At 41.4% G+C, this 25,519-nt stretch overlaps 2 protein-coding genes and 1 long non-coding RNA gene across 3 annotated transcripts in view; 2 read left to right on the top strand and 1 right to left on the bottom strand.

Annotated features, from left to right (window-relative positions):
• MED30 (mediator complex subunit 30) overlaps positions 1–25,519 on the top strand; it is a 644,151-nt gene that overhangs the window by 16,248 nt on the left and 602,384 nt on the right. The window lies entirely within an intron of this gene.
• AARD (alanine and arginine rich domain containing protein) lies at positions 9,699–15,385 on the top strand. Its single transcript, XM_050801507.1, has 2 exons — positions 9,699–10,275; positions 14,293–15,385. Exons 1-2 carry the CDS (start codon positions 9,952–9,954, stop codon positions 14,434–14,436), a joined length of 468 nt encoding a protein of 155 aa, XP_050657464.1. The 5' UTR covers positions 9,699–9,951; the 3' UTR covers positions 14,437–15,385.
• Positions 16,503–20,084, bottom strand: LOC126961309 (uncharacterized). The gene is made up of 3 exons (XR_007728256.1): positions 19,866–20,084; positions 19,552–19,765; positions 16,503–18,469 (listed from the first exon to the last, which is right to left on the bottom strand). It is a non-coding gene; the product is annotated as an uncharacterized LOC126961309 (long non-coding RNA).

Genomic DNA, 25,519 nt, shown 5'->3' with positions numbered 1-25,519 from the left:
ACCACCAGAGAAAAGAAGAAACTGGGAGTCAGCACCATGTTGAGAGAGAGTTTTTAATCTGTTCTTCTGAGGGCAGCTCTAAGAAATTACTTGGGGTACTTTATTTGCCTAATAAGACAACATTTGTTCCCATACAACACCATGTCTCACCTTCCCTTAACATCTCTACCTTCCACTTTTGGAGTCCATTCATTCCTAATGATTTACCATCCCTCAAAACAATGGTCTATATTCCCCATCTTTCTCCTGACCTATGAAAAAGGGTATACAAGCTTCTGTACTGCATTGGGCTACCTGATAATCACTCTGTGATTTTTTTTCCCCCTGTACATTAATAAATTTGTATGCTTTTCTCCTATTAATCTTTTGTCACTTTATTTTCAGGTAACCTTCAGAAGGTGAACGGGATCCCTGTGCTCCCACAATTTGTTATTTTTATCTAGGATTTTTCTGTAATTAAAAAAGTCTTTTTGAAAATCAGGTGTCTATATTGTTTTACACTAAACTAAAACTGAGGTAACTAACAAGTACAATGCACTGCAGGTACTCTGTTCATCTTGTAGTTCACGCTTAAGCACTGAACCTGTCCTAAGAAATGTGAGTATTCCTGTAGTCAAAGAGTCATCATTCAATGAACAAGCTAGGTCCCTGTGAAAACTTTAGCATCTAATCATTAAATTGATTTAAAGCAAGAGAGATATTATTGCTATTGTCTTATTAATGGCATGGTTCCAGTCATGTATGCTAATTTTCAGTATTACTACTTTTCAAGACTGGGAAACTCATTTATTTTTCACTGAATGTGAATTTGAAAGGATGAAAGGAAGTAAACTAAGGAAGGACAATCAAATTAATGTAAAAAAGGCAACAGTAACAAAAAGTGTTCATACCAGCATTCAGCATAGTGCCTGGCAGATGATAGGTACTCCAAAATACTTTTTATTTTTAAAGAGATGGGGTCTTACTAGGTTGTCCAGGTTGGAACGCAGTGGCTATTCACAGGCGTGATCATTGTGCACTACTGCCTCAAACTCCTGAGTTCAAGCAATTCTCTTGTCTCAGCCTCCTGAGTAGCTGCGACTACAGGTGCAGCCACCGCACCTGGCTTCCCAAAATTCCTCTTGAATGAATGAATGTTGAATGAATGAATGTTCCTTAATTCCAGGTACGTCAGAATCAGTGCGAATTGGTGCACATGATTTTAGATGCTAGGCTGTTTCAATATTACATAGAAACTGAGTCTCCACATGATAACCCTGGTGTTTTCCCTAAAACAACAAGCCATTAAGTTGAAGTACCAACTGTTTCTTCTCATCTTCATGATCATTTAAAATATCTGGCTCTTTTCCTCTCTTTTATGCATCATAATTTTTCAAACGTTTTTCTATTCCGTCTCTACTGGAGGTTGTCAATGTTGTTATGACTCTGTTAACTCTTCTTTATAGAGTTATAGAAGGATCTCATAAAAAGTAATATTGGTGTGTAAATAAGATGCAACAAGCAATGACCTTCATTTTTCTATTCAATAGAAAAGAGATAAACTAATGAGTAATAAAATCCTTCTAGAAATTCTGATTCTTTTTTGGTCAACTTGATACAGATCAGGTAGAAGTGGTCTCCTGACAGAAGCAATGGTCTTTTTTTTTTTTTTTTTTTTATACTTTAAGTTCTAGGGTACATGTGCACAATGTGCAGGTTTGTTACATATGTATACATGTGCCATGTTGGTGTGCTGCACCCATTAACTCGTCATTTACATTAGGTATATCTCCTAATGCTATTCCTCCTCCCTACCCCCTCCCTAAAATAGGCCCTGGTGTGTGATGTTCCCCTTCCCGAGTCCAAGTGATCTCATTGTTCAATTCCCACCTATGAGTGAGAACATGTGGTGTTTGGTTTTCTGTTCTTGCGATAGTTTGCTGAGAATGATGGTTTCCAGCTGCATCCATATCCCTACAAAGGACATGAACTCATCCTTTTTTTGTGGCTGCATAGTATTCCATGTTGTATATGTGCCACATTTTCTTAATCCAGTCTGTCACTGATGGACATTGGGTTGATTCCAAGTCTTTGCTATTGTGAATAATGCTGCAATAAACATACATCTTTTTCAAGCCAGTGGAAAAAGCCTATGTGTTTCCAGTAATCCCACTTAGTTTTGCTGATCTTTGAGCATTACTGGGTAAGTTGTAGTTAAATGTCACCTTGCTTTTTCTTACTAGAAACTTAATGTTATATTTTTAACATTTAATGTTAATTTTCTTTAATTTCAATTTAATTTTAATGTTATGTTGATAGAAGAAATAACACTTTTTGGTTAAAATCATGTTTAGGATCTATATACTTTGAGTTCACTTCTCAATCAGATGGATTCTATGAAAAGTTCAATAAAAAAGGATAGAAGGTATGTTTCCATTTCTATTCAGCGTTTTAAGGAGAGAATCTTATCTTTTGGGGTTCCCCAGCTCTTTTTGATAAATGGTAAAGGAGTATTTTGAAAATAATGTTGTGCAGATATATTTGCAGATATATTGTGCAGATACAGTTGGTATTTCCTTAAAAAATCAACCCATATAAATATTTGAGAGTCTGTTGTTTTGGTGAAACAATGGAGCCATTACGTGATTGGTATTATGTAATGGAGGGTTTCAAATAGCTTCCTGCATTTACCAATAATTCACAAGGGATGCATTTAGGTATATTTTCTACCAAGCCCACAGCATTTTGGCTGAGATTTCCAAGTCAGGTGAATCTCTTCTATTGTTTACATTGGTGTCCATGCCAAAGAGGAGTGAGTCAATAGAAAGGCAGTCTTGCAGCACATAGCTGCCACGTTTCTGGATCATACCTATTTAAAAGATGTAAATTTGGGACCCAGTCAAGAAACAAGAAAAAAAATGCAGGTTAATGAATGGCATAAATATTTATATTTTATGTATGTATGTAATACCTAAAACTAACGCCCAAAGAAAAATGAAAATCAATAGAAAGTGAAAACGAATGAATCTGAACTTTCCGATTGTATTTTAATTCACTGCCTGATAGGTTTAGACGACTGCATAGCATTCCCTCTTTTTTTTTTTTTTTTTTTTTTTTTTTTTTTTAATGGAGTTTCGCTCTTGTTGCCTGAGCTGAAGTGCAATGGCATGATCTCGGCTCACTGCAACCTCCACCTCCCAGGTTCAAGCAATTCTCCAGCCTCAGCCAACCGAGTAGCTGGGATTACAGGCACGCGCTACCACACCTGGCTAATTTTGTATTTTTAGTAGAGATGGGGTTTCACCATGTTGGTCAGGCTGGTCTCGAACTCCTGACCTCAGATGATCCATCCGCCTTGGCCCCCCAAAGTGCTGGGGTTACAGACATGAGCCACCACGCCCGGCCTGCATAGTATTCATGTGTTTTTTTTTTTTTTTTTTTTGAGACGGAGTCTCGCTCTGTTGCCCAGGCTGGAGTGCGGTGACGCGATCTTGGCTCACTGCAAGCTCCGCCTCCTGGGTTCACGCCATTCTCCTGCCTCAGCCTCCCGAGTAGCTGGGTCTATAGGTGCCCACTACCACACCCGGCTAATTTTTTTTGTATTTTTAGTAAAGACGGGGTTTCACCCTGTTAGCCAGGATGGTCTCAATCGCCTGACCTCGTGATCCGCCCGCCTCGGCCTCCCAACTGCATAGCATTCTTTACAAGTGGCCCCATGTGCCAATGAAGCAGAACCCTGTCCAAAGAAATCCCAAGTAGTTAGGGTAGAATGGGCTCTGATTGACTTTTCTTTTTCTTCACTCCCATTATTTTTATAACACAAGTAATGCAGCATATATTTGTTGTTAAACACTGAAATAATAAAGAGATACACATATTAAAGAATAAAAGACTCCTACATGCATTGCTGCCCAGCTCCCAAAGATAACCACTGCTAAGTTTGCATTCATTTTTCTAAACCCTCTTTTAAATACACATTCAAACACATCTATCTATAGTTTGTAGAAAATTCTGCCATATGATGCATATTATTTCACAGCTTACTTTTCTCTGTTATTTTATTAAAAAAAATTTTTTTTTTGAGACGAGTCTCACTCTGTCCCCCAGGGTGGAGTGCAGTGGTGCAATCTCGGCTCACTGCAAGCTCCGCCTCCTGGGTTCATGCCATTCTCCTGCCTCAGCCTCCTGAGTAACTGGGACTACAGGCACCTGCCAACATGCCCGGCTGATTTTTTTGTATTTTTAGTAGAGATGGGGTTTCACTGTGTTAGCCAGGATGATCTTAATCTCCTGACCTTGTGATCCACCCGCCTCGGCCTCCCAAAGTGCTGGGATTACAGGTGTGAGCCACCGTGCCCAGCCTTCTCTCCTATTTTTTTAAAGAGATGGGGGGGGGGTGTCTTGCTATGTTGCCCAGGTTGGAGTGCAGTGGGCTAGTCATAAGCATGATCACAGTATACTACAGCCTCAAATTCCAGGCTCAAGTGATCCTCCAGCCTCCGCCTCCCTAGTAGCTGGGGCTACAGGCCCGTGCAACCATGCCTGATTACTTTTTTCTCTTGATGGTATGTTATGGACATTTTCCCATGCTAGTACATGGATCCAGCTTTTTAAAGATTGAGCCTATGGAATTCTAAATTATGGGTGTATCATAATTTATTAAATGTTTCTTTTCATTGTGTTAGGAATTAGTTTTGGCACCAGTAAGGAAGACTAAAAAATGTGGCACAAAATTAAAAGTTTTATCTTTTTCATATAACAAGACTTGTATAGTCCTGGGCATATGTGATAATTCCGTGATGTTTTCAGGGATAGACTGATTTCGTTATTCTAATACTGAGTGTGGCTCCCATCCTCAAGGTAATGCTATGGTCCCAAAGTGACTGTTGGAGCTCCAGCAATCAAATCTTCATTCCAGTCAGGAAGAAGTGAAAGGTAAGGAACAAATTGGTGTGCCAGTAAAGTCAATCCCCTTTTAAAACCCTTTTGTACAAGTCCTACCTAACAATTCCTGCTTATATCTCATTGGTCATATCTTAACACATAGCCATTCCTTTCTGTCAGGAATTAAGGGAAATTTAATACTGTAGTCAGATATATTGATACCAACAACAATCAAGTTCTTTTAGTAAGGAGGAAGGGGAGAATGCAGATTGACTGGGTATCTAGCAATCTTACCACATGTATTGGTACATATTTTGCTTGTTTACAATTTTCACTATAACAAATAGTGCTGCAATGAATATACATGAACGTGTTTCTTTTCATTATATTCACTTCATATTTTTCTGTAACCTTTGATTTTTATTTTGATTGATTTATTAATTATCTTCTATATGTTACATCTTTTCATTATTTATAACTTCATCCATTTTTCATCTGTTCTTGGCTCAAAGGAGGAAGCATCCTGCTCTCTTCCCAGTGTTCTCTCTTTTTCCCTCTTTGAGCTTCATGGTGAAAACAGAATAATAGGTTAAGATGTTGATGTTTGGAGGTAAAAGAAACATAAATTGAGGGTGTCTCCAACCTGATCATCTTTATGAAAAGGCAAGGTACCAGGAGGAGACAGCACAGACTGGGGCTAACTTCTCACTCCATCACTTTCTAAGGGTTGTGACCTTCAAGGAATTACTTAATGTCTTTGTGCCTTAGTTTTTCCATCTGTAAAACGTTATCAGTGTTTGCATTTACCTCATAGGGTTGGTGTGAGAATGGAATGTAAAGCACTTGGAAATAGTAGCTGGCATATACTAAGTGCTATGTGAGTTAACGGTTGTCAGTTCTCGCCTCAGTGAAGTAAAAAATAGTTTCTGTGCAGTGTAATGGGAATGGAGGCACAACGACAGGGCAGGTGGTGGTCAGAGTCCACACGGTCTTTGTGAGAGATTTGAGGTTGTCAGGGAGGTATGAATCAAGGGATGGTTGTGTAATGTTGAGAGGACAGTTGAAGTCAGACATCACATCGACTGCTTAGAAATAGGAGTAAAGACACTGAATAAATAGGATTGAAATTAACTGGGTAGGGTTGGCAGAAGGCCAAGTGGATAGAGCACTAGAAGGTGCTGATATGAGTTAGCTGAAATAATTTACCACAATATTCTGAGTGGGAAAAGAGAAACAGAAGAGTACTTCAGAAAGCCATCTCTCTTGAATTAAGGGGTCAGAGTGAATTGTGGATAGAAAAAAGGAGGTGGACTGAGAATAGATTTTCAGAATTCAGCCTTTTAAAGGTATCATTCTGGGTGATAGTATACTTTCAGGTGTGGCTCATGTGACTGGATTACTGCAGTGAAAAAAAGCCAGAGATGAAGATCAGGGAAACAGAGGGAATCAAATATTTCATTCAGTTTCATTTACTAGGCAATTGAGGATCACCTAGTACGTGCTAAATGGGCTTTGTGTTGTGGTGAACAAGATATAGGTATCTCCTAACCATTAAGTTAAAAAACAAACATATATATATATATGTTATTTAAAAGCAAACACATATATAAAACAATATATATGTTTTTTAATTAAGAGGAATCAAAGTCATTTGTGTATACCTAGATACTTACCATTTCTTATGTTACTCATTTCTTCCTGAAGATCTGTGTTTTCCTGTACTATTATTTTACTTCAGCCTGAGGAATTTCCTTTAGTACTTCTTATAGTGTAAGTCTGCTTGTGACAAATTCTCCTAATTTTCCTTTTTTAAAAAATGCCTTTTGAGATTGGTTTTTGGAAGGATATTTTTGCTGAACATAGAATTCTAGAACATAGTTCATAGAACATAGAACTAAATTAAGTTAGTTCTCTCTGCGTTTAAAAACGTCCCAGTGTTTTCTGGACTTCATTTTTTTTTTTTCCTGCAGGAAGTCAGAAGTCATTTGCATCATTGTTAACTTATATGTAATGTACATATATTTCTCCCATGGTAGTTTAAAAATATATTTGGAAATGTTTGATACTCCCTACTTCAAAAGGTAGAGCTGAGGTTCCTCCCTTTGAATATGGCTCCAACTTAGAGACCTGATACTCATGAGCAGAGTGGTAATAACTGACTTCCAAAGCTGGGTCATAAAAATGTGGTTCAGAGCACAAGAGCTTCTCTCGGGCTCTCTGTATTTCTCTCTTCTTGTTTTGAGGGAGGTCTAGCCACTATATCATGAAGACGCTTACACAATAGTAGGGAAGAGTCCACATGGAGAGGAACTGGGGCCTCCCACCAAGTGCCGGCTTCAACTGCCAGGCATTTGAGTGATTCATCTAAGTGATCCACCTTGCAAGCAGATCCTCCAGCTCCAATCACATCCAGCTTCAGAGGATGGAGACCTTGCCTGACATTTGGTTACAACAGCATAAAAGCTGAGGACTGTAACCTAAGCTGTTCCCAAATTCTTTCCCACAGAAACTGTCAGAGATAATAAATGTTTTTTTGAAACCATTGAATTTTGAAGTAATTTGTTATGCAGCAATAATTAACACATTTTCTAATTCAAATGTCTGTGTATATTATATTCACCTCAGTGCTCCAATTCTTCAATTTGCTTTGCCTGTGTAAGTGAAAGAAAAAAAAATGTAAAATTCAAGGTGTACTACAACTGAAAAATCAACCTATAGAAGAAAATTATTAATTTGTGGTAAACCAGTTTATTTTAAGAAAACATTTTGTCTCTTTGGTTTGCCATTGTGCTTGAGCACCTTGTGTAATACTAGGTACATAATAAAACATTAAATAAATATTGTTAAATGAATGAATCAATAAATTTGCTTCCCCAGGTTTGAAGCTTCTGGGGGACAAAAACTAAGCCTTATTCATCTTTGTATCTCCCTCATATGGCACAATTCTTAACACTGAACATGCACCATTCACTGTTGAGTTAAATTGAACTTAACTGAAATTCTTGTTGAAGTAAATGATCTGGAAATGGAAGTGAATAAATCATAGCAAAAAATTCATTTTAAAAGTTTATATTGTACATTGACTACTGGTGGTTTTCAAGCCCCATCAACCTATCACCAACTAACCAACAAAAGACCCTAAATTCATACTCTGTTGGTGCATGGCAGACCACATGGATTTTTATAATTTCTAACAAGACAACACATCTTCAGATATTTCTAGGGAATCTTTATGAAGCAATATACAATAGTAGGAATTTTACTGTGCTTCGGTTATAAACTATTGCGAGCTGTTGAATTTAGTACATTGTCTGCACAGGCTGAGTAACCTGTATTCCTCCTTATCCAGTTGAGCCTAAGCCATTTCAATAGAGCCGAAGTTTATGAGCATAGTGAATTTGAACACTTAATCTCACTCACTCACTCATGCAACATATAAACTGAGCAATTCTCTTCCTCTTTGGGAGATAAAGCTTATCCAGGGCGTATCCTAGTGGTTTGGAGCACGAGCCAGACTTCTTAGGTGCAAATTTCCAGTGGATCCCTTACCAGCTTTGAGATATTTGGTGTATGTCTTAACATCTTGCCTTAGTTTCCTCAACTGTAAAATGCAGAAACTAATAGTACTTACCTCACAAGGTAGGTGTCGAGATTAAACACATAAAAATTGCCTGGCACATACTAAGCACGAATAAAAATCAGTTGTTAATGCCTTCGATGCCTACCATGGACCCTGGAACATTGCAAGTGACTTGTAACTTTTGAATGAATAAATGAATGAATGAATAATGAATAAGGTGAGAGTTGTGTCTAAATTATGTTTTCTTTTGTAATTGCATTCTATGATCATACAAAAGTTTTGATTGTTCACTCCTTTTTAGAAATTCCTTATTAGATCAAAAAGAGGCAGAATATGTTCTTTGATAAAGGACATACAAGTAATATTGTCACATGATTACCTGGAGTTGGTACATTAGTCTGTTCTCCCACTGCTATAAAGAAATACCAGAGACTGGGTAATTTGGAAAGAAAAGAGGTTTAATTGGCTCATGGTTCTGCATGCTATACACAAAGCATGGCAGCGTCTGCTTCTGGAGAGGCCTCAGGGAGCTTTTACTCATAGTGGAAGGCAAAGCGAGAGCAGGTGTCTTACATGGCAGGAGCAGGAGTGAGAGAGAGAGGGGAGGTGCCGCATACTTTAAACAACCAGATCTCTTAAGAACTCATTCACTATAAAGTACCAGGTGGGCATGGGGCTAAACCATTCATGAGAACTCTACCTCCATGATCTAATCACCTCCTACCAGGCCTCACCTCCAACACTGGGGATTACAATTCCACTGGAATTTGGTGATGACGCAGATCCAAACCTTATCAGCTGGGAATTAAACACACACACTTTGGGCTAAAGGGAATTCTGATTTTTCATTTTAATCCCTTCATAAACGTGGACATGGCAGACAGGAGTCAAACGCAGAAAGGAGCATGGAGACCCAGACTTCTAGGTATGCCTGACTGAACTTGTAGAAAGTCCATTCTAACTGGCAAACAGGGCCAAGCTTCTCCCCCTTGACTGCGGTCAATTCCTAGGGAAAGGTAAGGGGTCTAATTAAGCCTTGGCATCCCCCAAATTTGGCAAAGTGCCTGGCAGAGAGTAGTAAGAAAAAAAAATTGTTTTTAAGGAATGAAGTATTAGGAGATCAAGGCAACTAAGGCGGCTTTGGGTTGAAATATTCTACCTTTGGTCACAAACCTTCCACCTGTACCTCCACTTCCACTTATGTAGACTGACTGCTCAGTTCCCAAGCCTTCTCCTTAGAAAGACTTCCTTTCAATGCAAGCAGCAGAAAAAAGCGACCCAGCTGAAACTTCTGGAGTTATGGGAACGCCTCCTTCCTCTGTCGCTAATGGAGGACTAAGATGGGACTGGGAGTAAAGGAGCGTCTCTGAATGGCGGGGCAGTTGCAGCGTCCCACTTGGCAAGAGTTCTTGAATTACCTCCGCCCCCGCCCTGACCAGCTTTAAACATCAAACTAGGAAACTTATCTTTCGGAAGCAGCGCTGAAGGAGTGACCAGGCGTCTCCGTGATGGGACCCGGGGACTTCCGCCGCTTCAGACAGAGAATTTCCCAGAGTCTCCAGGGACTCCCAGGTAGAGCGGAGCTTTGGTTCCCACCTCGTCCCGCGTGCGGCTTCCCCGGGGACGGCAGGAGCACGGACGTCCAGGAGGAGGCCCTCGCCGCCAGCCCGCTGCTGGAGGACCTCAAACGACGGCTGACTCGCGCCTTCCAGTGGGCGGTGCAGCGTGGGACCTCGAGGCGCGAGCGGGAGGCGGCGGCAGCGGCGGCGGCGCGAGAGGAGCAGAGCTGGGCGCGCGTCGAGGCCACCCTGGCCGGGCTGCGGGCGGAGCTGGTGAGAGCACGGGCTGGGCGGACGGCTCCCAGGACTCCCTCTCCCGGGACCTCTCCTCGGGCTCCAGAGCAGCTGGCCGCGTAGCCCACCCGAGACCTTGGGGAGAGCGACGGGAGCTGTTCCCAGGGAGGGAGCCCTGGCCCCTTCGGCTATTCTTCCTGGGGAGGCCAGCTCAGGTCTGGACACGGCGTTGACGCCCCGCCTCTCCAGCATCGTTGGGAAGGAAAGGGGCCCTACAGGACCCGTGGTGGTAGTGGTGGTGGTGGTGTTGGCGAGGGAGTTGCCTGGTCTACCAGTGACATACCCAAGATGTCTCCTCCCCAACCTGTTTCTATAGTTTTCTGCCCTGTAGGGAACTGTGACTATGTGTAACTATGGCTCATGGAGGAGGAAACTTCCATGACATAAACTCTCTTGGGACTGATGGAGACTGTCCATCAGTAAACTCTTTCTTTATACCCCGCAAGTTTTATTCTTATCTTTCCCGTGGGTAATAATTCAGAAAACTGGAAATAAGGCATTTTGTAAAATTGCCCAGTTTTGAACATTACACAGGTTATGTCCGAATATTAAACAGGAGGGTGTACAGGTATTTTAGCTGACTGATTTTTTTTTTAAATTAAAAAAACTGGAAATTAGTCATGATTTGAAAAGGACACAATGAATAGGAGCAATTCAAACTTTAAAATGGTGCTGCCTAGGAAAGTGTGCAGTGGAGACTTGGAAAATTCTTCTCTTTTGCACTGATTACTAATACACTAATACAATCAACCACTACTTTAGAACTGATCCAACCATCAGTAAATTGTCTTAAGAATGTGCATTTCTGAGTTTAAGAAGAACAGTATTAGGCCGGTGCTGTGGCTCACACCTGTAATCCTAGCTCTTTGGGAGGCCAAGGCAAGGGAACACCTGAGGCCAAAAGTTCAAGACCAGCCTGGCCAACATGGTGAAGCCCCGTCTCTACTAAAAATACAAAAATTAGCTGGGCATGGGGGCTGGCGCCTATAATCCCAGCTACTCAGGAGGCTGAGGCAGGAGAATCACTTGAACCCGGGACGGAGAGGCTGCAGTGGGCCGAGATTGTGCCATTGTATGCCAGCCTGGGCGACATGAGCGAGACGTCTCAAAAAAAAAAAAAAAAAAGACAATATCCGAAATTCCTTGTCAGATTCACATTGTTAACATGGGTTAAATTAGATTTACTACCAGATTTACTATCTGATCCAACAATGTCGAAGAAACACCTGGTTTTCACCCCAAGCCTAAGCGGTGAGTCTGAGCAGCAGGGCAGCCGGAGCCACCTCATTCGGCCCCTGGAGGCCTGTGCTATGGGCCAGGATGCTAAACTGGAAGGCTGAAACCTGGCGCAGCCATCTCTGCATTGGAGTCTTGGGATCTGCCGGTACCCCTTCCTGAGCCTCAGGGGACTCACATTTAAATCAGATGAGGAGATTACACTGAATAAGCTCTGAGACAGCTTTCAACCTTAACATTCTGGTAAGTTGTTAGGAGCTTTAGACAAGTAGTATGTTGGGGGTGGCAATAAAATCTGGTGAGATTGGGGCATTCGGGGTGGTATGACTGTAGACCGCTGGTGGCAATAAAATCTAAACAGATGAGGGCTCAAATACCAACATTACCATTTACAGGTTCTGCAAACACTTGCTGGCCCTACAACTTTGGGATTGGTACTTAGCCAGTTTGAGTTTGTTTACCCATCTGTAAAATGGAATTTATAATCTCATAGGATTCCAGAGCTTATGTGAGATAATATTCTATGAAATGCTTAGACCATGGGTATTGTTTAGTGGCTATTATTGTAATGATTACTATAGACCTTGGACTCTGTACCAAAAAAGAACAGATACATTCCTATCAAAAAATCAGGACTTTTTCCAGGAGGGAACCAGCGAAGTTTACACATACACAAATAATGTGTCCTTGGGTTACAGACGATGGTCAACATCTTGGTCAATCATTTTATCCTGGTCATAAGGAAGAGGCACACGAGTGTGGATACTGTACCTTAATATCATCACCACTAGAATACTTAGTTTTCAATTTTTGGCTATTAACTGGATTTTTACAGGAACTGACATACATTGCTATACAAATGTACATGTATCATGTATTAGGATAGTATTTGTAAGGAAGGATGATGAGCAAATTTAATTTAGAGTTGTGTTGCTATTTATACTATTTTTTGTTGTTTGGGTTTTCTTAGTGAGAATCATTGATTTCTAGGGTCTGTGAGTGGATTTCAGGGGTTCTATATACCTAAAATTGTATACAAAATTTTTGATGTGCATATAGTTTTTCATCAGAGGGTTCATAACTTTCACCAGATTCTCAAAGAGATCCACGATGAAAGAAAAGTTAAAGAACCATTGATGTTTGAATTTCATAAGTGTGAATTATACATACTTAATTTAGATGGTAAATCATTACCAGTAATTTTTCTTCTTGATTCTTGCATGAAAGTACAGGATGGATATTCATCAGTTAATTAATTCACTCACTTTTATAACAAACACAAAGAGAACCTACTGGGTTGTGTGCCCAGACAGTGCACTCTTAGTTGGGGATACAATTATGAATAAGATACAGTCTCTACCCTCAAAATCATCAGTCTGGTCTGGTCAGCGTGTTCTGAGAGACACTTGTACAGAGTGCTGCGGATGCACAGATAAGAGGCAATTACGTCTGCCCATGCAATCAGGGAAGGCTTCTCAGAAGAGCTGGCGTTTGACTGGGTTCAGCAGAGAGAGCTGGCAAAGGGCATCTTAAACAGAAATGGGGACAGAAAGAGGTGTGCTTCAGCTCAGCGTCTGTTCAGGTACTGGCAAGGTTTCTGACCAGCTGCAGTGGGAGCTGGCATTGGAAAGAGGGCCAGGAAAGGAAGCGCAAAAGTAGAGCAGGATTATAAAGCATCTGGGCTACCCTAGAGAGCTGAAGCTTCCTGCAGGCAAGGTGCAAGGGTTTTTTGGTGGTGATTGTATGGTTACTGTTACTGCTTGTTTGCTGGACATTCACTTATTTTATTCTTTCCTAATTCTTGCTGTCAGAAAAATGATTCTAGGTGCTGCAGAATGGAGAAGCATGTCTCAGAGAAAAACTGAAAGATAGTTTTATCCAGTAGCTTTATTTTGCAAATTAGGTGACCATGAGTATTTACTTTTTACCAACACACTGTCCTGGTTCATCCTGGGGTGGTTTCTACTGACAAGCTGATGAAGCTTTTTTAGCAGAGAGAACAAATTCCTCATGAACTGCATTAAACAAGCCCTAGCTGAAGAAATTTGCAAGTAGTTGATCATTAGTTTTCAGTTATAATACAAAGATTACGTTGGACTAAGCTTTGCTGGACTGTCCCCGGGGTAACATGCCCGAGAGATCTTTTTTGAAACACGTGAGGACCTTCATAAAACTCCCATTGGAGGATGGTATAAATCAGCCTTGATATCTAACAGATTTCACTCCAGAGTGAAAAATGTTAGATTATATAAGTACACATAACTATACATGTGCCTCTAAGGTGTCATTAAATGCTTTTGCTCAGCAGGTAGACCATTTAAAATCCTGAAAACTTGAAATGGTAAGTAATCAAGTAAATAGGCACAGATTCTGAATACTCAGGTGGCTGTAGGCAGTTATCCTGTGGCTCAGAAGGCACATAAAGAGAAATGATTTCATTGTGGATCACATGCTATTGCTTGAAAACAGCCTTCAGTACATAGGTATTTTTCATATGGACAGCTTTGTGCATCAGCTGTTTTTGTTTTCATTTCAAGGCCATTTCAAAAGCTATTTATATATCTGGATTTTACCTTGTCATATAGAAAGTCAGTTTTATAGCCAGACCAAATAGAACTGGAGAATAAGATAAGAAATACATCTTTCTTGATATCTTAATTTCTTTTCCTACAAACTTATTTCTTCTGTGTAGTCAGAGAGTGGTTTCATTTGATCTGTATCTCATGCTAATAAAAATTTTTATTTTTTTCTAACTTTAAGGTGGAAATGCATTTCCAAAACCACCAGCTGGCTAGAACTTTACTGGACCTAAACGTGAAAGTGCAGCAATTGAAAAAGGAGTATGAACTGGAAATTACATCAGACTCTCAAAGCCCAAAAGATGATGCTGTGAATCTGGAATGAAGAAATGCACACAAGAAGCTCTTGATCCTAAAACTAACACAGCCCTGAAACAATTCTGATGAACACCTTATGCTTTGCATAAGTTTTGAGGGGCAATTTATAGACCCAAAACTTAGATGACAGGGGAAGGTGACAGAAAAACATCTAAGAGAGGGGAGAGAAAAATGATGTATTCCAAGTTTTAAAGTTATTTGTTGTTTTGACTGGGACATAGAAGTAAAATATAACTCTCTCTCTCTCTCTCTCTCTCTAAGAATGCTTTAATGCCAACTTTCGGTATTCCACCTTGTGTCACCTGACCTTTCTGGCATTGCCTGAGCTTTCAGAGTTCGTGCTTGTTTTGCTTTACTTGATTATTCTCGGTTTGTCTGTCCAGCGGCCTGCCCTGCTTTTTGTGGATAATTATTTCTACTTGAATTCTAATCATGCCGTTTAGGTGGTCTGTGACTAAGGGTACTCCACCTTCCTGGATGTAGTCATGCAGCTCAAGGCAATGTCCTTAGGATTTTTTGAATGGGCACTAAAAGAGTAGATGAGTATTTCTGCCAGTAGAAGTTGTGGATCAGGGGCTTGGAAGCTGCTGGTGGTCACCATGTGAGAAAGTTCACCCCCTAATGGAGGTGACTGAAATGGAACCACTAAAAGCACAAAAGGGGAGGGAGGGAGAGTGCTTCGCTTCCTTTTTCCTGGGGTCAAGTTGTATAAGACTCCAGGCCTTGCTCTTGTTTAAATACATGAAACATTCTGATATCCTTTTCATAAAATCTCTTTTTGGCTAAGTAAATTCAAGCTGGAGTTTCATGACTTATATCTAGTGTTCACAACTAACACAGTTGTTCAGTTTTAGGAGTTAAAATGGTTCTTACCATTGAGTTGGACTATCTAACTGTACCCAAAAAGTGCTGTCTTTTTAATGCAAACAATAAAGTTAATAAAAAATAGTTGCAGATCTAAGTGATATTTATAATGGTTATTGTCTGCAAAATACAAATTTATAACAAGCTATGTAATTTTAATATTTAATAAACTATAAAAATCAGTTCTTGAAGACAAAGGAGAACAGAAGAGACACGGTTTTTCTCTTTTTAAAATAAATGCAAGAGCCAGCATGGTGGATCATGCTTGTAATTCCAGCAATTTGGGAGGCCGAGGTGGGCAGATTGCTTGAGCTCAGGAGTTCAACAACAGCCTGGCCAACATGGCAAAACCCCGTCTCTACTAAAAATACAAAAATTAGCAGGGCGTGGTGATGCTCACCTGTAGTACCAGCTACTCAGGAGGCTGAGGCATAAGAATCCCTTGAACCTGGGAGGTGGGGGTTGCAGTGAACTGAGATCATGCCCCTGCATTCCAGCCTGGGTGACAGAGGGAGACTTGGCCTCAAAAAAATAAAAATAATAATAGTAATAAAAGAAATGCAAGTTGTTTTATGTGAGGATCTGAGAATTATCTGGACTAAGTTTAGTTTGTCCTTAACCTTTTTTTTCCCACGATAAGTAAAGTTATTCTAGCCCTTTGGTACTTAATTGCCCTCTATATAAATGAGGAATTCCCAAGTTCAGCATTGGCAAATGACCAGTCGCCAGCATCTCAGTATCTGACCATTGCGTTCCTTCAGATGTTTTGCATATGAGCTCTTGGCCTATAAATATACGATTACTATATTAAATTTCATTTATAAACTAGATTTCCTATTTATTTCTTCCTTTGAATTTTATAGAAATTTTCAAGAAAGGGTTGGCACAGTTCCTTGTGATCTGTTTTTTGAAAAAGCTTCTACTTAACCTTTGGGACAATCATTCTCAAATGTGTTTTAAAGATGAACATTTATAAATCGTTGTAATTTTGTGTTTGAAAAATACTCAAGGTGATTCATTATATGAGCTCAATTCCTTACAGAATACAGACTGCTGACATTGGTTAATATTAATGTCATTTGAGTATACTGATAATATATTGGGGATCAAAAGAAAGAAAATTTAAAAGTATGAAAATTGATGCATTGTTTTTCACATTTTTAGGTTAAAAAAGGTCCATTATTACACTGCAAAGTTTTGGTCACCACTTTTTCCCCACATCTTTCAGTGATGAACTTTGGATCACTGTATTTTTTTAGGGTGACATATACAGAAACAGAATGAGAAACTCCTTTGTGTCCCACGTGTCTTGTTTGATGGAAGTCTGAATCAGTGGAGGTAGCCTCTGATATTAACTGTGCCATGTGGAAATACAATGGGAGCTTGATACGTGGGACACTATCATTATTAAAAATTTTTATTTTCTTTCCTCTCCAGTATGCTATCTCTTGCCTTTTGTTTTTAAAGTAGCAGAGGCCAGATGATTGTCTTTATATAGTTCTTTGCCATGGCGCTCAGCTGTTGGTTGTTAGCTTGCTGGCCTGGCATCCTGTCAGCTGGGACCCATGATAGAGCAGATAAACTTTTCTGAGGGCTGAGGCTGCCCTGCAATCTACACTTCCCCTCTTTCCAGGATTTCTAAATAAGCCAGAGCAACAGTGTGCCATTTTAAAGATCTATGAAATGGGAGCACCAAACTAGTGCCAGCTGGAGGGGAAAATGAGAAAATAATTATAACCTAAATTATGCATCGGGGAAGCAGTAGCTGGATAAACTGAAGAAAGTAAGATGTTCGTAACAATAGTGGGAGAGAGAGGGCCAAAAGAAGAGACACTAAAAACAGTTTTGTGAGGAAAATATTGTGCTTGAGTTTTTCAAATGACACAATTTCTCGCAGCTCTAATCATAGGGGGGATTAAACCACGTTAGCAGGAAATGGGCTTTCGCCATATGGTACTTGTTTAGCACCTACCAGTGAATAGGTGCCAAATTAATTATGACAATTAGAAGCTTTGCCTAGGTTGTTAGGCATCAAATTCCTTTACAGGTGGCCTGGATGAATCCGTGTTTTGTTTGGCTTGCCAAACGACTTCTGCTGTAACAGGTGCTTCTGCAACTCCCAGCCTGGGGACAGATCAGAGTCCTCTGTGGGTAACCCCATGATAGCTGAGTCTAAAGCAGTGTAATTATAAGAATCTCATCTCCCCTGCTCCCTTCCTGGTAGGCCCAGGGCCCCGGCACAACCATCAGCTCTATTTACCGCTGTAATCACTGCCAGAATCCCTCTGTGCCTGGAACCTGGCACGAGGCCCTCCAGTGCCAGCTGCCTTCTCTCTTGGTTGCTTTCATTGCTGCTTCTGCTGCCATTGCTGCAGCCTCTGTTTTCTTTTTGACCATGTCAGTAATGAAGGTTATGGTAGGGTGAGAAATACAGTTAGGGTGACAGTTGCATCTGTGCCACCCTCCCTACCTCTCGTCTGGCAGCCTCTTGTTCCGTCTGAGCTGAGTGCTGGGCAGTAGGACTTGGATGGATGGACACCTATTACAGTAGCCTGTGTCAAGCACTGCTTCTCAGGGGGCTGTGTACCTCTCATCTGCCTCCTGATTCTGGCATTGAGGCATATTGGGGGTGAGAGGGCTTCACCTCTTCCTTAGAAGTAATAATGTCATAGTCTTTCTCTTCTGATACCAGGACGAGAGGGATCTGTTGAAATGTAATAATGATGAAACTAACAAAGGCATCAACCACCACTCCTGTACCAGTCATTGTGCCAAGAACTGTACATGTATCAGCTTATTTAATCCTCACAGTGACTGTAGGTGTGTAGGACCTGTTTTTGGAGCTATTTGAACTTGGTGCTTAGTCCTGGCTCTGCCACTTACCAACTATATGACCTAAAGCAAATTGCTTTAAATTCTTTAGGTCTCTCCAAGGAAGTCAGTGAAAATGGGACCTGTCTTACCTAAATCTTAAGGAACTCAAATCAGGTTTGGGAGAATGAGTTAATGGCGAAGGAACTTCTACATCACGTGTTTATTTCATATCTTTAGTTTCATATGATCTTACTACCTTTTTGGACTGATACCTTCCCTGCGCCCCTCTCTTCCTCATATCTTTATGTCTCGGTGATGCTCTGCCACCTGCTCGCTGTTATGTTGTTGTCCCGGAGTTCCCTCTGTGGATCGAAAAATTGATTTAGCAAACATGGGAATAGGCAGCAGGAAGATATAAAGTGAATAGTCGCTGCTACTTGCCAACCCCTGAATCTGCCTGGCATGCAGCGCTATGTGTTTAAAATGTAATTGTCCCAACAAAACTGTGAGGTTGGAACTATTGCACTTCCCATTTTACAGAAGAAGAGAGTGAGTGTTGGAGAGGTGATGTTATTCATCACGATCCACTCAGCTAGCAAGTAGATGTCAAGATTCACATCTGATGTTGGGAGTGGTCTGGCTATTACTGGGCCCCTCCCAAACTAATGGGAGAGACCTTGCACTAGAGAATAAATTCAATATTATAATAGAAGAATGTATGAATTGCTAGGACAGATGCTTTTTGCAGGAATCAGACAATGAAGGTCTCATTGAAGACATGCCTCCAAATTATTACTTGGTGTCTACCTGGAAAAAAGTCCTCACATCCTGGAGTCTAAACTAGTTGAGTGATGTTAGATAAATTTCTCCACCTTATTTAGCCTCATTTTTTCTCATTTGAAAATGAGATAGGGGAAATGCCCCTAAAACATTCCTCTTAGAGCCTCTATTTTATTATAATCCTGCCTGCTTGTAACTGGATCCTTCAACCACTTGCCCCTGACTTGCCGAGACTTTCTGATTCCCATTATAGCATGACGGACAGCTGACCATTTGTCCCTGGCCCCTGGCAATGAAGTAGACTCTCCTGGTCTCAAACCTTATCCTGATCACAGCGTAAGCTGATGCAGCCTTGATGATGACAGAAAGCAATTCTTGTCACTCTTGGATGCCCCTCTGCCCTTTTCACCCACACCATGACTACAGCCAGGGGGAAATGTTACATTTGCACTTCTGAGGCAGACGAGCATCACTTAGAACTGTTACGTGTTATTATTTTAGAGGCAGCCTGCTGTGGCAGACGCTGCTGGCTGAGAACCACGCCTTGTGTAGCCTCTGCGGCCGGATGGTGGAGTTGGAATCTTGGCTCCTTCACCTCCTCACTATGTTACTTAACACTTCTACATTTCAGTTTGCTTATCTGTAAATAATGAATCACGCTTACCCCAAGAGTTTGTTATGAGGATCTAGTGGACTAATACATGTGAAGTATTCACAACACGCAAATAGTGGCTTATTATAACAGCCAATCCAACAAGTGTTTTGCTCATCCTTCTTGCCTGTTGGAAGTGCTCAATTCCAAGACAGGGACAGAGATGACGGCTTCACTTTTCCCTGTCCCTCTTGCAGTTCAAGATGGCTTTAGAATCCAGTCGTGTCTAATAAAACATAGAGGGAAGTTTACTGGGGAGGGTTCTGAAAAACATTTTTTTCCCCTTACATGAGGAGAAATAGAAGGTAAGCTGTCTTCCTCCCTACCTCTTTTTTTTCTTTCTTCCAGATATTTTCACATGCAATTGTAAAACTTGCCCATGCTGCAGCCACCCTGTGACCTATGTGGGAAATACAAGTGCACTTTGAAGATGAGAGAACAGAAAGATGAAAAGAAGCAGTGTCTTTGATCACATCACTGAGCTTCTGACCCAACCCAGCAACTGCCTACCTATGGCTAGTCTTGTTCTGCGAGACAGTAACAATAATAAAAATCCAATTGTTTGAGGCACTTTTATTGGGGTATTCATTTCCTTGCACCTGAAAGCACCCTGATAACTTAATCCCCCAAAACCTCCTGGCACAAAGGTTTGTGGTGGTGTCTCTCTGAGAGCAACTCTACATATCATCAGAAACTATGGGCACAGGACTCCAGAGACATCATTTGGTTACTTAAATGTTTCACACATGCCTTTGGCGAGGATGAATTCTATGCAATAGAATATCAGTTAATGCATACTGAAGGAAGACTTGTTGGAGAAGAATCCTCTCCTGAACCCCGGGGAGACTCTAGAATCCTGCGGTAAATGTTCTAATTATTGAAAACATTTCCCCATGCTCACCCTCATTAAAGACATTCTAATGCCTATAAAACCCGCTACCTATCTGATTCTGTCAGAGAAGACATTTCCTTTTTTGGTAACTGGACGCAGTGGGGATGAAAAAAGCGTCTCAGGACTGAACTGGCAGCAGAATAATAAACTGTTTATCAACTCTTAAATTTTTATACCAGGGAAGTTTAGCAAACCGTCAGAAAACAGCCTGAATTGAATTTCTATAAATATTGCTTCCAAATTGGTACTGGGGATACTAGTTGCTCTACACTTCTACAGGATTCAATCTGGGACTTGTCATGCAAAGAAATAGCTCAAGATTTTACGGTGGGATTGCCAGGGTCAGAGGGCAATGTTCTCTGAAATCCACCAATATTTGTACTGGGCTTTATGGTTACCGTTTACCAAGTACTTTACAGTTTACCAAGTGCTTTCCAGTTTATAATTTACCAGGTGCTATCATAGCTGATAACTCGTTAATCTTACAGTAACCCGCTGAAGTAGGTGTGGGTTGAGGCTATTGAAATTTAAGGAGCATCAAGAAAGCTTGCCTAACTTTAGAAATTATCACCCTCATCCTGTCTTCCCAGGATGTCTCTCTCTCCAAGTAAGCGACGTTACTTCTGGAGGGAGTGCAGTGTTGGGAATCTGAAGACCCAGTTTTGAGCTGAATTTGCTTTGTGGTATCTGGTGAGTCGTTGATGTTTCTGGGCTTCATTTTCTCACACGTAGAAACTTGTAGAGTAAGGCATTTAACTCATAATCATCTTTAAGATGCTTTGGATTAAGCATGGTCATCTCCTGCTAATGGTTTTAATTTGAAACAATGTTGTTACCAACTCATTAGTGAATTAACCTTGGTGGTGATACAAAAAGGTTGAGCTTTATTTAGAGTGTGCTTAGTAAGCAATTAAACAAGGGAAGCTTGTTTATAAAGAAAAAAAAAGTACTTAAGTTAAATTCCTTGTATTTTTACAATTTTGCCTTGGGTTAACTTTATTGAACAGCATGAATCTAAGTGCAAATTTGCTCTCTCTTTCTGTCATTCATTCAACTTTTTTGTTGCGTCTACTGGGTGCCAGGCGTTGTTCTAGGTATGCGTTGAGCATCAGTTTTAAAATCAGCATCTCTTTCTGGATTCTGAGCATAGGACAATAAACATGAAAGATGGGATTTGGGCTCTCATGTTGCTTGCAGTCTAGATGGCAGGGTGGGGAACAGATAATTCAATAAGATATTACCATACATGTGATAGATGCTATCACAGAGCAAAGTTGAGTGCCAAGGGAGTAAATAGGAAGCAAACTTACCTTGGATGTGGAACAAGAGAGGCGGCGTTTTGGAGCATAGCCAAGAGACGGTTGGGAGGAGCAGCAGATAGCAATCCCAGACAGAAACAACATCTCATAGAAGGTCCTAGTGAGAGGTGACAACGTGCTAGCAGCCCTCGCTTTCGTCGCCTCCTCGGCCTCAGCGCCCACTCTGGCCGCGCTTGAAGAGCTCTTCAGCCTGCCGCTGCACTGTGGGAGCCCCTCTCTGAGCTGGCCAAGGCCGGAACTGGCTCCCTCTACTTGAGGGTACGTGTGGAAAGAGAGGCGGCGGCGGGAACCGGGGCTGTGCGCGCCGCTCGCGTGGGCGCGGGCTCGGCGAGTCCCCGCACTTGGAGCCGCTGCGCCGGCCCGGGGCGGTGAGGAGCTTGGCACCCGACCCGGGCCAGCAGCTGCAAAGGGTGCGCCAGGTCCTCCAGCACTGCCGGCCCGCTGGCGCTGCGCTCGAATTCTCGCTGGGTCTCAGCTGCCTCCCCGCGGGGCAGGGCTCGGGACCTGCAGCCAGCTATGCCCGAGGCCTCCCCCCACCCACCTCCCGCGGTGGGCTCCCAGGCGGCCCGAGCATCCCCGAGGGAGGCCACCCCCTGCTTCTTGGCGCCCGGTCCCGTCGACCGCCAAACGGCTGAGAAGTGCAGACACTGCGCGGCACTGGCGGGCGGCTCCGCTGGCGACCCTGGCGCGGGGTCCACTAAGCAAAACCAGCTGCGCTACTGAGTCGGGTGGGGATTTGGAGAACTTTTATGTCTAGTTAGAGGATTGTAAATGCACCAATCAGCACTCTGTGTCTAGCTCACGGTTTGTAAATGCACCAATCAGTGCTCTGTATCTAGCTAATCTAGTGGGGGCCTAGGAGAACTTTTCTGTCTAGCACTCTGTGTCTAGCTGAAGGATTGTAGATGCACCAATCAGCGCTCTGTAAAACGGACCAATCAGCGCTCTGTAAAATGGACCAATCAGCTGTCTGTAAAATAGACCAATCAACTCTCTGTAAAACGGACCAATCAGCTGTCTGTAAAATAGACCAATCAACTCTCTGTAAAACGGACCAATCAGCAGGATGTGGATGGGGGGGGGGGGGGGGGTCAGATAAGGGAATAAAAGCAGGCTGCCAAAGCGAGCACTGGTAAGCTTTTTGGGTAGGTTTCCACCTTGTGGAAGCTATGTTTGTACAATGAATCTTGTGGCTGCTCACTCTATGGGTTCGTGGTGAGTTTGTGAGCTGTAACACTCACCGGGAAGGTGTGCAGCTTCACTGCTTAAGTCAGCAAGATCACAAACCCACCGGAAGGAAGAAACTGGACACAGCTGAACGTTTGAAGGAACAAACTCCGGACACACCATCTTTAAGAACTGTAACACTCACTGTCAGGGTCCACGTTTGTATTCTTGAAGTCAGCGAGATCAATGAACCTGCCAATTCCGGACACACTACAGGTGAGCAAAGTCATCATTTGTTTTAGAGGGTAAAGAAAGCTCAATATACTTGGCACTTACAAGAAAGAATGAAGGTGTTAAGTGTGGTTGAAGTGGTGAACGCTTTGCCACAGGCCTCACAAGCCATATTTTGGGGTTGAGACTATATCGTAAGAGCCTGGGTAAACCACTGAAAAATATTTTAAAATTTAGCTTTTATTATAGCAATACTTGCATATAATATACAAATAATTAAATCTAAAAATCTTACACAAAAATTATCAGTCCGTTGATGGCATGCCCCCTCACCCCAAAGGAAACCACTGCCAATTTTTTTTTTTTCCTTAGAGTCTTCCTGTGTCACCCAGACTGGAGTGCAGTGGCATGATCTCCGCTCACTGCAGCCTCCGCTTCCCAGGTTCAAGCGATTCTCCTGCCTCAGTCTCCCGAGTAGCTGGGGTTACAAAGGCCCACCATCTCATCTGGCTTTTTTGTTTTTTAAGTAGAGACGGGGTTTCACCATTTTGGCCAGGCTGGTTTTGAACTCCTGACATCAAGTGACATGCCCGACTCTGCTTCCCAACGTGCTAGGATGACAGGCATGAGCCACCGGGCCTGGCCACTTATCATTCTTTTACCTTCTAGATAATGTGAGTAAGCATCTTTGATTTATAGATTTTAGACAATATGTCTTCCTAGTATAACAAAGGAGAAATTTGTTTATTTATAATGTCAACTTTTTATTTTAGATTCAGGGGGTACAGGTGCAGATTGTTTCTACCTGGGTATATTGTGTGATGCTGAGGTTAGAGGCACGGTTAATCTCAGCATCCAGGTACTGAGCATAGTGCCCAGTAGTTTTTCAATGCTTGCCTCCCTGCCTTTCCCCATTAGTAGACCCCCATGTCTATTTTGCTATTTTTGTGTCCATGAGTACCTAATGTTTAGCTCCCACTTATAAGTGAGAACATGTGGTATTTGGTTTTGTGTTCCTGTGTCAATTTGCTTAGGATAACAGCCTCCAGCTGCATCCATGTTCCTGCAAGGACATCATTTTGTTCTTTTTTATGGCTACGTAGTATTTCACGGTGAATATGTACCACATTTGTTTTCAATCTAATTCATCATTAATGGGCATCGAGGTTGATTCCATTTGACAAAGGAGAATTTATTATTCTTTCTGTTGCTAATCCCTTTATTCTTTCTAATATGACTTTTTTTGTATTTTTCTTACATTTCTATTTGTAATTTTAATTGTTCCAGGCCGAGTCAAGTAGTGGACTGTGAATATATTTTTATCTTGTGTAAATTTTCATTTTTTCTGATGTCGATAATTACATTGCTTATTTTGCTTAGCTTTCTTTGAATCTCTGGCCAAATCTTGTATCATTCCACAACTCTGAAAACACTTCTACTACCATCTCATCTCTACTTCCTGTATTACCTGGAACTTGAAGCTTTCTAGGGTTCTATGTGGGCAATTTTGCTTGCTTCTCATGAAATTCTTTTTTTGCAGGCACTCATGTCTGACTTCCCCTGCTCTTCTGGGTTTTGTAGCATTTTTTAAATTAACTTTTTCTCGTCATCTGTTGTTTTCTGTTTTCCCCCATTTCAAGTTCTATTTATTTCTAATTCAATCAAAGATAAGAAATTTGAATTCCTGTTTCTCTCTGGAATAGAGTTCCAGAAGATCTGTACTCAATGCTAAGACTGGAATTCATCCATGAGATTTCAGTAGAGGATTCTCATATTTGCTTTGAATAAGCATCTGTTTGGCAGCAGTGTAGAGAAAATGAATCTGAGGGGAGTTGGATTAGGTTTAGGGCCAGTAAAAATAGGTCAGATAATAACAGACTGGAGTTAGGGTGGTGGTAGTGAGGATGAAGAGAGTAGGCCTAACTAAGAAATAATTAGGAGAAGAATCAGTAATTTCTGGTAAGTAATTGAATGTGGGAGTGATGGAGAAGTCGGAGAGAAGATAGTTAAGATAATGCCTTCGTTTTAAGCATGGGAAGACGAGTAGATGGTAATCTTATTTATGACAGTAGAGGGCACCAGAAGTAGATGAGATTTTGGAATGGGAGACATGAGAATTCAGTTTTGGACTATTGAGTTTGAGGTGTCTGATACATTTAAGTAGAGACATTGAGTAGGCAGTATTAAATGGCATTTGAAACCCATGGCAGTGGAATAAATTAAAACCAAGAGAAGAGAAAAAGGAATTGGATAGAATCCTCATAAATGTCAACATCTGATGGCTGGGCAGAAAAAGAGGACCCTACAATGACGTTTGAAAAGCCATTAGAGAGAGAGAGAGAGAATGGTGTCAAAGAAAACTAATGAGGGC

This window comes from Macaca thibetana, chromosome 8 (assembly GCF_024542745.1).
Source record: "Macaca thibetana thibetana isolate TM-01 chromosome 8, ASM2454274v1, whole genome shotgun sequence".
In the NCBI taxonomy this organism is placed as follows: domain Eukaryota; kingdom Metazoa; phylum Chordata; class Mammalia; order Primates; family Cercopithecidae; genus Macaca; species Macaca thibetana.
This window is presented reverse-complemented; position numbering and strand designations above follow the sequence as displayed.

Coding starts and splice junctions, on each gene's coding strand:
- AARD (XM_050801507.1), top strand. CDS start 9,952: ATGGGACCCGGGGACTTCCGCCGCTTCAGACAGAGAATTTCCCAGAGT. Junction 10,276..14,292: donor CCGGGCTGCGGGCGGAGCTG/GTGAGAGCACGG, acceptor TCTAACTTTAAG/GTGGAAATGCATTTCCAAAA.